The sequence below is a fragment of the Etheostoma cragini genome, chromosome 4, assembly GCF_013103735.1.
Source record: "Etheostoma cragini isolate CJK2018 chromosome 4, CSU_Ecrag_1.0, whole genome shotgun sequence".
Lineage (NCBI taxonomy): Eukaryota > Metazoa > Chordata > Actinopteri > Perciformes > Percidae > Etheostoma > Etheostoma cragini.
In genome coordinates this window covers 13,781,009-13,790,700 of record NC_048410.1, presented here as the reverse complement: position 1 = coordinate 13,790,700, position 9,692 = coordinate 13,781,009, and the positions used below count along the sequence as shown (strand labels likewise).

At 41.3% G+C, this 9,692-nt stretch overlaps 1 protein-coding gene across 1 annotated transcript; it reads right to left on the bottom strand.

Annotated features, from left to right (window-relative positions):
• Positions 1 to 409: 409 nt before the first annotated feature.
• Positions 410 to 7,847, bottom strand: pfkmb (phosphofructokinase, muscle b). The gene is made up of 22 exons (XM_034870169.1): positions 7,699 to 7,847; positions 6,352 to 6,425; positions 5,656 to 5,733; positions 5,186 to 5,375; positions 4,832 to 4,997; positions 4,700 to 4,744; positions 4,383 to 4,491; positions 4,195 to 4,290; positions 4,010 to 4,102; positions 3,748 to 3,873; positions 3,523 to 3,587; positions 3,374 to 3,437; positions 3,119 to 3,265; positions 2,963 to 3,033; positions 2,755 to 2,842; positions 2,512 to 2,664; positions 2,250 to 2,414; positions 2,109 to 2,170; positions 1,894 to 2,005; positions 1,688 to 1,787; positions 1,495 to 1,600; positions 410 to 1,100 (listed from the first exon to the last, which is right to left on the bottom strand). Exons 1-22 carry the CDS (start codon positions 7,781 to 7,783, stop codon positions 962 to 964), a joined length of 2,334 nt encoding a protein of 777 aa, XP_034726060.1. The 5' UTR covers positions 7,784 to 7,847; the 3' UTR covers positions 410 to 961.
• Positions 7,848 to 9,692: the final 1,845 nt, after the last annotated feature.

Genomic DNA, 9,692 nt, shown 5'->3' with positions numbered 1-9,692 from the left:
GCGTAATTGTAAGGGTTTGGATGTATAACAAAGGGAAGTGCTTGTTCATGGAGGTTTGGAGTTGTCTTATTTCCACTATCTCTGCCATACTCATTGATCATATTTATGAGTCATAATCACACCAAAATTCACATACTGTTTTAAATTACCTCTCACAGACTGGCACAAACCACATTCTCTGATTTTCTCAAATGGAAGGAGCTAAAAGTTGAAGGAATATTATTATTAAGAGTGTGTTCCAAATAGCCACACAACAAGCTTTTGCATATTTCCATTTTGGTGGAATTCTCACTATTATCTCAAAGATTGATCCATAACTTCTGTCAGATCGATTCTTGAAGGGCTAAGGGCCAAGTGAACAAAGCTGCACAAATCAATAAAAACTATTTAATACATAACAGATTTAATGTAATCCATCTGTAATCTTTTATTTGTTACTTTTTAGTAGTTTTAATCAACAGTATTTAGACCTGTGGATGATAAAGGTACAGGGAGCAGTTATAGGACAACAAAAGAAACAGAAAGAAAAACACCAATGAAGTCATTTAAATTCACTTATTTAAATACCCTATTAAAGAATAGGGTCCAGGATTATATTTGTTTGCAACGATTTCTTATTTCAGTGCCTAAGACGTGCCGATATACTGTAAATTGGGACTTAAGCCATTATCAATGCAATTCAGATAAAATGATCCAAAATCCTACTGAAGCGAGCCACACTATATGACAAGAACCGGGATTTGACAAGAAATGACTGAATACAATTGAATACACAAGACAGACCAAAAGAGCATTTGTGAATGTCAACTACAGCATACAAATACAGTAGGCTACCATCAGTTTTTAGCATAAATCAGCATTTAATGTAATGTTTCGGTGATATAATGACCATTTTATTTAAAATGCACTCATCAAAGACAGAGTTTACAAAGTGCTTTTAAAACAGGACATAGAAAGGCTACTAAGGAACTAAGCCTGTCTTCTTGATGATGTGTTCCATCTTGGCCTTTTCAGTGATGTCCAGGTTGATCTTGTATTTGGCCAGGATTTTCAGGATGGGCCTCAGTTTTAGCCACCACTGTATCTTTGGAATACGGTGCCTGTGGAGGACAACATGTCATTGCAAAGAGGAAAGTGAAAACAACAAGAACAACAATCTCAAAGCCTTCGGTCAAACAATTTATGCAAGACATTTAAATTAAAGCTGGAGCTGACATGATTTTGGACCTATAGGGTACAGAATAACCCCAAAGTAAACTCACAACAAGGGGGCTAAGCTTATGTTAGCAATCATCTGCCTTTACACACATGTAGCACAACCACAGCGCCATTGTGGGCAGTTCTTTTTCTTACCAGCTGTCTCCTCAAGTACAATATTAAATGATGTTTAACCAGGGATTGGCCCACTCACTCTAACTGTACAGTGTGAGTACATACAAAACAATATGAAAGACAACGAGTACATAAATTTACAGGGTTGAAATGAAGTCTTACTCAAAGTCAGTTTGATCTTTAAGTTCCTCAAGAGGCTGAAAGACCAGCGACCTCTTCTTCATGCCCAACACGCAGGCTGACTCTGGAGAGTTGGCAAAGATACGACCTAAAGGTTTGGGATAAAAAAAATAGTATACAATAGCACAGGGAGCACAGGGGTCATTACACCACGTTGCATACAACATGTCCTCACCATGTCTGTAGCATTCCTTTAGCTTGTCAGTCAACCATAACACAGACTTGATCCCCATCTTTGTGGCAAAATTTCTGTCAAAAGGACTGGGTGTTCCACCCTAATAACAGAGGATAGGTTTTCTCATGTTTGTGAAATTGAATCTGTTGGCAACTGTATTGAGCGGTGAACAACAAACTGCAGAAAATCTGCATCTATTGGCCCACCTGCTGCATGTGTCCAAGTACATTCTTCCTGCAGTCAAACACACCCTTGCCCTCCTCTGTGTACAAGTTGTAGATAAAGTCTGTGGTGTAGTTAGCATTGCATTTCTCATTTCTGAAACAAAAGTAGAATATTGGGTGAGATGTAATGCCACAATTAGTTGAAGAGTGTAAAGTTGAGTCTACTCAGATTGGAAATGACGCTAATTCCCACAAACCTCAGAATCAGTCCTCTCTTCACCGTGGTTTTCATCTTCTCCACCAGATGTTCCACATTCAACTACAAACAAATCAACAATCAGACCACTGATGTATGTCTTCACTTTGCTTCCTCTTTTTCTACATTTGTTAGGACAAACCTCGAGGTCGTGAATGTTGAAATGCTCCTCGTAGATGTAAGCAGCATCAGCTCCAGATGCCAAGCCAGCCATAGTTGCCAGGTAGCCGCAGTATCCTCCCATAGTCTCAACAATGAACACCCTTCTCTTGGTGCCAGCAGCAGATTGTTTGATCCTGTCGCATGTCTGAAAAAGAGAAAGAAAAAAAGAAAAGAAGAAAATAGTGGGTAAGTTTTCGGATATTACATCCTGGCGTTTGTTGTGTGCTCTATAGGAGTTTTACCATGGTTATAGTGTTGAGTGCAGTGTCAGTGCCAATACTGAAGTCCGATCCGGGAACATTGTTGGAGACAGTAGCCGGAACAACCACAAGGGGAATACAAAGTTCCTCATACTTCTCTCTAGCTTGCACCAACTCCAGACCCCCAACAAATGCCTGATGAAGACAGGGAGGAAGGACGAAATCAAGAAAATGTGATTTGAATGCTGGGTTTCAATGCTGTGTCTCTATATTTCTGCTGTTCACCTCAAAGCCTCCAATAATGATTAGAGCATGAATGTTGAACTTAGTGATGCTCAGACTGATCTCCTCCATAAACTCATGTGGCAAGGATCTTTATGAAAGAGAAAAACATAGAATCACACCTGTTCAATGTTAACTTACACTTTCTATAGTAACACTGAAACATGCACTGTTATTACAATCAACAGAGTGTTTTGTTTGAATATCTCACCTCTTTGTTCCAAGGTTGGAGCCCCCCTTTCCAGTCCATCCTCCCACTGCAGACCAACCAATAGGCTCAATCTGTGCAGGGACAGAGTGCATCCTCTATCACGCTCTGAAAGTAAAAAACTTATAGTCTGTTTATGTGCGTGTAACTACAATTTACCATTCCATGAGCCAAGCCATCAAAGCCGTCGTGCACTGCCAGCATCTGGTGGCCCTGGAGGAGCCCGACCCTGACAGTTGAACGAACTGCTGCGTTCATTCCAGCACACGGAGCTCCCACGTTCACTATGGCAATGTTGATATTACTCTGGCACGGGCACGGAGACATTTGTCATGTTACATATATTTTTCTACTGGGATTTACTGACTTTTTACAGTTAATTTAAATTAAATTGGTACAACTGTAGTTGCTGACCTTTGTGTCTGGGGTGTGCACATGAGCCAGCATTTTGTAAGTGTTCCAGTTGTTCTCAAAGCTCCTATTGTATAGAAATGTACAGGCATTTAAAATTGAACACAAAACTTGAGAATTTAAAAATGATAATGCACAGGTGCAAGCCTCACTTTCCCCTGAGCTTCACCGCATCGTCAAACCTCCCTTCAGCCATGGCGGTGGTGACATCTTTAGTCTGAAGAGACAGAAGATCAAAAGACAAAAAGGGAAACTGAGAACTGAATCTAACAAAAATAATCAAAAACCTCTTGCTCCTTGAAGCCATGTTCGTTTGTTAAGTTTGTAAAAACTGAACAGGTATGACTTGTTTTGCATATGGAGCAGATTTGACTCACCACTTGCACACACTCCATGAGAGGCAGCCTAACAGCCATGTTTCCTGACAAGCTGACCACACATGCGGGAGTGTCTGGTTTGGCCTCCAGCAGAGCCATCACAGCCTCCACCCCCATCCTGCTGCCCTAAATCATGAAAATCACAATGTAGACAATTTTAGAGAAGCGGGTACGTGTGTATGGGTGTATTCACATCGTTAACAAGTAATACAATTAATTGATGAATATATAAAAAATGTATTTGTGACAGCGGTCATATTACCAGGATTCTGTCAAAGGCGGAAGGGGTTCCTCCTCTCTGCACATGACCCAAGATGGTGGTGCGGGTGTCAATGCCAAGCTTCTTTGATACAAGCTGGTACATAGAGATTAGGATTTAATTTCTCATGTGAAGAGCCTCTATACTGTATGTCTGCTGGTTTTTACTGGAGTTCTGCCATTACTGACCTCTTTGATGTTTTCACATGTGATAGCTTTACCGTTGCGGTCTATCGCTCCCTCTGCAACAATGATAATATTTAAGCGGGAGCCGCGGCCTCTTTGCTGAGAGGGAAAGAGAAAAGCTTTATGAACAAACAGACTTCTGGAACAACTTTGGATGTGGCATTGAAGGCAATGCAGAACAAGACATTTACATCTTTCAGTCTTCTGCACAGATGCTCTTCCCATCCTTCATCTGGGGGCATCTCTGGGATGAACACCCAGTCAGCACCACAGGCCAGAGCTGTCACCAAAGCCAGGTAACTATAGGTAAAGAGTCATACACTAGAATTCATGTGTCTTGTGCAAAACTGAAAAGTATGTCCCTGAAGCTGATGTTTCATATCATGAATTGGACTTTTGTCATTAAATGAGTGCATCACAAGCAGTTTAGCAACTGTATCAATTAAAATAAGATGAGATAAATGAACAACCATGCCACTTTGGCATAAAGCACACACAGGCTACTCACCCACAGTGCCTCCCCATTACCTCCAGGATGAAGGCCCTCTGGTGACTGCAGAACAACATATCATGTCAAGACTAACAAAATGACATGGCAAGCCTGTCCATCAAATAAATGCCTGAAGGGTTGCATGCATACCTCTGGGCTGTTGTGGTGATGGCATCCACTATCTCTATTATGCGATGCAGGGCAGAGTCCGTGCCAATGGTCATGTCGGTGCCACAGAAGTCGTTGTCAATGGAGCCCACCATGCCAACAATATTGAGGTGGGAGGAACTCTTGGCCTCAGCTGCTGTAATCTTACCTGGGACCACAGATTAAAATAACAATTCCCTCAGTTAATTTTGTCTTTTACGCCAAACTGTTATGATGATAATGCAAATTATTTGAACATGTAGCATTACATCAGTATAGAATTGCTCATGTGTGAAGAAGACATTTCATATGAGGTCTGTTGTTTAGAACAGTGCATTTTGAAATAATGCCACTCACCTGCTTTGACCAGGTCTGCCAGCAGCCCGCTCCACTCAGTTCTGAATGTGTTGGCACCCGTCAGGCTGCCATCACCTCCAATCACACAGAGGTTGGTGATACCCAACTTGACCAAGTTACAGGCAGCCTTGGTGCGTCCCTCCCTGGTGCGGAAATCCTGACAGCGAGCACTTCCAATCACAGTACCCCCCTGATGCAAGGCAAGAAGGAAGCGTTTCAAACAAGGAGGCAAATAAGGAGAAGTGGGTAAGGGTTATCTGTAACCTAAGCATTCATGTCTTATATCTGAAGCTATTTAATGAACATGGCATTTAAATGACCATTTGACCTACAGTACAGAACTCCACTGGCCAAAGGTTGCTAGAGTTACACAGGTCATCCATCCCGCTTACTGATCACAAGTTAAAAACAGAGTGCAGATGAGGAGCGTGCAGATACATTTTCTTTTGCATCCACATGCTTGTTCTCACCAGCTGTAGCATCATTGACACACTCTCCCAAGTAGCATGGCGGATATGATCGCCTCCATCCACCAGACCCTGGTAACCCTGTCAACAAAAACAAAATATCAACTCCAGGAACAGGGGTCATCGCTGGGAAGAAGCGGCAGGCTTAATGATACAGGCATATTTCTACTCTGTCATGTGCTGCTATTTCAGTCCAACAAGTGTTGTGTTAATTATGTTGGGAATTGCTGAGTATCTATGATTTAGTCTTGCATTGCCAGACCTTCTTCCACAGCGTTGCAAAGGAGGGTCTGGCTAGTTCACATAGCATTCCTGGATTGGAGCAATCCCGGAACTGGAATGTCGTGGATACAGACTATCTATGATTGGTTTTATGTGTTAGGTCATGGTACAGTGCTAAAAACAATTAGTTGATCTATAGCAAAGCTTGTAATCTATTCATCGTTTAAGTAGTTTCTCATGCCAAAGATGCGGGTTCCAGCTTCTCAGTTGTGAGCGTTTTTGTCTGTTTATATTATTGTAGATTGACTAACTTTTGGGGTTTTGGATTGTTGGACAAACAGTACATGCAAACAAATGATAGCACCTATGGCTGTAGGAAGTTGATGATTGGCTTTGACCGTTTCTTTTTTTGTTGACATTTTACAGATTAAATGACTCTTGAACAATCAAAACAGTAAATTCAAAAGCTGCATTTACCTCATGGACAAAATACACTTTGGCTCCAGTGTAAATTCCCACTCGAACAATGGCCCTCACAGCTGCGTTCATACCTGTAGGCATAGTGTGTTTGTGTTTGTGTGTGTGTGTGTGTGTACATTAGTCCTTATAATTGTTTGATAGCACTATTACACAATGGGGAAATGGTGGTGAAAAACGTTATAAAACAATACTATATGACCATTTTATTTAACTTTACTTTGTTGTTGGCAACAGTATAATTATCAGTGATAGTGGAAAGCTTGTCTTGCAGGAAAGGCAACTGGGACCCCCCTGTTACACTGCACTTTCAAAACTCAGGGGGTTGCTTAAAGGACAAGATGTGGATAGATTAGCTTTAAGGGTGCCAAGAGCATCTCCACTTACAGTGTAAAGGAGTAAAGGGGAGAAAGGAAGCAAAGGACAACCCTCTCAATTCAACCCACCACTTTACATGAACATGACAGAAAGGTCATGCTTCTAAAATTAGCTCTCATAACATATACAGCGTGAGAGAGAGAGGAAGGAGGAACGGAGGAAGAAACTTGGACTTGAGGATACCAAGATGACTAAAAAAGTAAGGTTGAAATGAGGATTGTGTATTTCGGAAAGTGAAAAAGAAGAAGGGTGAAGGTTAGCAAGCTTTGCAGTTTTTCATTAACACACTTGCCCCAAAGTTTTATAAAGTTCAGTTAGGTAGGAAAATAGACCCACTGTCTCACACACTCAAACTCCAGTGTTGTGTGGGGTCACTCACACACTTCCCAAAGGTCACAGTGGAGATATTCCTCATCAAGTTAAAGGTCAGGGGAGAGCGCTGGGGTTCTAGCAGCTTTAGGTGTAGGAGTTCATGCTGCCCTTTTCCATTAGTTAGCTCTATGAGATGGATAGCTGAGATAGCTCTGCTGCCAATATATGAGTATTTTTATAACTAAATCACTAATCACTAAAATACTATGAGTTGTCAAAAATTGATATAAAAAGGGGTTGCAATCATGATAGAATATGACAGTAAAAATTGGCTTGAATGGCAAAACTGTGATTTTTTCAGTGCTAAAGGAACTTGAGTACAGATTGTATAGCAATAAATCTACACTATGTTTATGTATAGTCTACATCATTTGTTTAAGATAAATGACTGCTCAAGAGGCGTACAAATATTTCTAGGTTTCAGACTCACTTTACATCTCAAATTCTTTCTTTGCCATTAAACCCTGCTGTTGAGTTACTAAGTATTGACTTAGAACACACTAGATCCTCTCAACCACCTGCCTTTGCAAAAAAAAATAGACATGCTCTGCCTTTACACTCAACACTCACATACCAGTCTGGGAACCCTCCACTTACCCTGGGCATCGCCTCCTGAGGTCAGCACGGCGATCGCCCGACCCTCTCCCATCTTGGTGGGGTCGATGGAAGTCGGTTGTGCCATGGTCCTGGAGCTGAAGCTGGCTGAGGGAAATAGGCCTTGAGTGTAAAAATACCTGCCACCCTGCTGTAGTGTGTGTGGTGCCTCTCAGCTCTAAGTCAGCCTGGCTGGAAAGTAATACCAGCTGCAAAAGTGCACAGCTTAACTATCCTCCTGGCAGACATAGAAACACAAGCCCACATAGTTGCGCAAACGCATTTGAATACACACACACACAGACACGCGGACACGCACGCACGCGTTAAAATATTGAATCACAGTAAATGTCAATGGGCTATTTTCAAAACCAACGTGAAACCTCACGAATAAACATTTCTGGAAACGTAAGTTCAAATTTTAAACACTAATTATAGATTGTATCGGCTTTGCACATGTGGAAAAGTGTTTCAACAATTATTTTTGCAACAGATTCTGGACACCGACCACTGCAGGGCATTAATATTGCTGTTCTTAATCCCTGTTTAATTTAAAAGCTTTACATTTAGGGACTTTGTCTTTCTTGAAAATCAATCTTCTCGGTTAAACTTTTCTGGTAGACTGCAGAAGGTTTTATTCCTGAATTTCTACATGCAACATTTATTTTTGTGAAAATGGCCTGCTCTTTGTGGTAGAATTTACAGTTTACAAACTCATGCTGTGTAAATTGAGACAGTGGTATCCCAGGTCTCATTGAGGTCAGTGTCCAGTTTAACAATAGTACGTCCTAACTCATGTCAGACACATAAGTAGGTCAACTCTATGTCTCCATAGATGTCGGGAGACGTAACAGCTGTATGATAAGACAGTGCTGGCTCAAGTGCTCCCATCCCAAGGTCAGAGGAGGAAGTTGCATACACATACTTCCACATAAATTAACTCACTCACTCACTCACTCACTCACTCACTCACTCACTCACTCACTCACTCAATCACTCACTCACTCACTCACATTCATACACTCAGAAACTAGTAGTGAGGCGTACATGAAAACACTGGACAAGATGTACTTTGACCCAGACAGTCACAGATGAATGTCATGCACGTGGGGTACCAGCAACTTGACTTGTTATGTAGATAAGAATGGTCGTTGTAAATTATTCTGTAGCATCTTCTCACATAGATGGGCAAAGAAAGACCTTGTATCCTTAAATACACCCTCAGGAAGACAGGAACCTCAGAATTGAGATGGCACTACACAACACGCCTTTGTAGTTTAATTGTACTTCCTAATCCTACATCTTTTTAATTGAGATTTTATTTAAACATTTACTTAACTCAGCAATATAAGTACCAGGGAAATGTTGTTACTTTTTGATTACCTCACTTTAGGTTTGTTTGAAATGTTGCTTTGCCTTCATTATGCATTCTTTACTAATGGTACAAATCAAACCACCATTTTTTTTGGCACCATTGTTAATTACATTATTGTGAGGCGATCTCTATAACTGATCTTTAGGTCTTCATCTTCCACTCTCAAAATATTTAGACTGATAGCAATAGTCCTTTAATGGCAGTCTTACCAGCATCCCCCGGTGGATCAGAGCCTAAGGTTTTCTTGCTTTCACACTCAGATGCTGGAGGGTCATCTCCACCTGAGGATGGAGAACCATAACACTTATCCAGAATGTGATCCAGACTCAACTGTACTGTGGTGAGCCTGTGCTCAAAAGTGGATTATTCAGTTGCTGTTGTAATGCAAAACCTCCCCACAAGGCACTCTAGAGTACAAGGCAGCCACTCACTCACATGATAGACCACAAAAGAAAGCCCGCTCAAGCATTATTCCTCAGCATTTTCTCTCATTTCAAGCATTTGTAACATGTAACATTCTTTATCTGTACATGGCAGATTAGTTTACTCCCACTAGCCTAATCAAGACTTTTGCTATGAGCTGCAGCTGATTGGCTGGTTACTGAGTAATGTAAACTGGGGG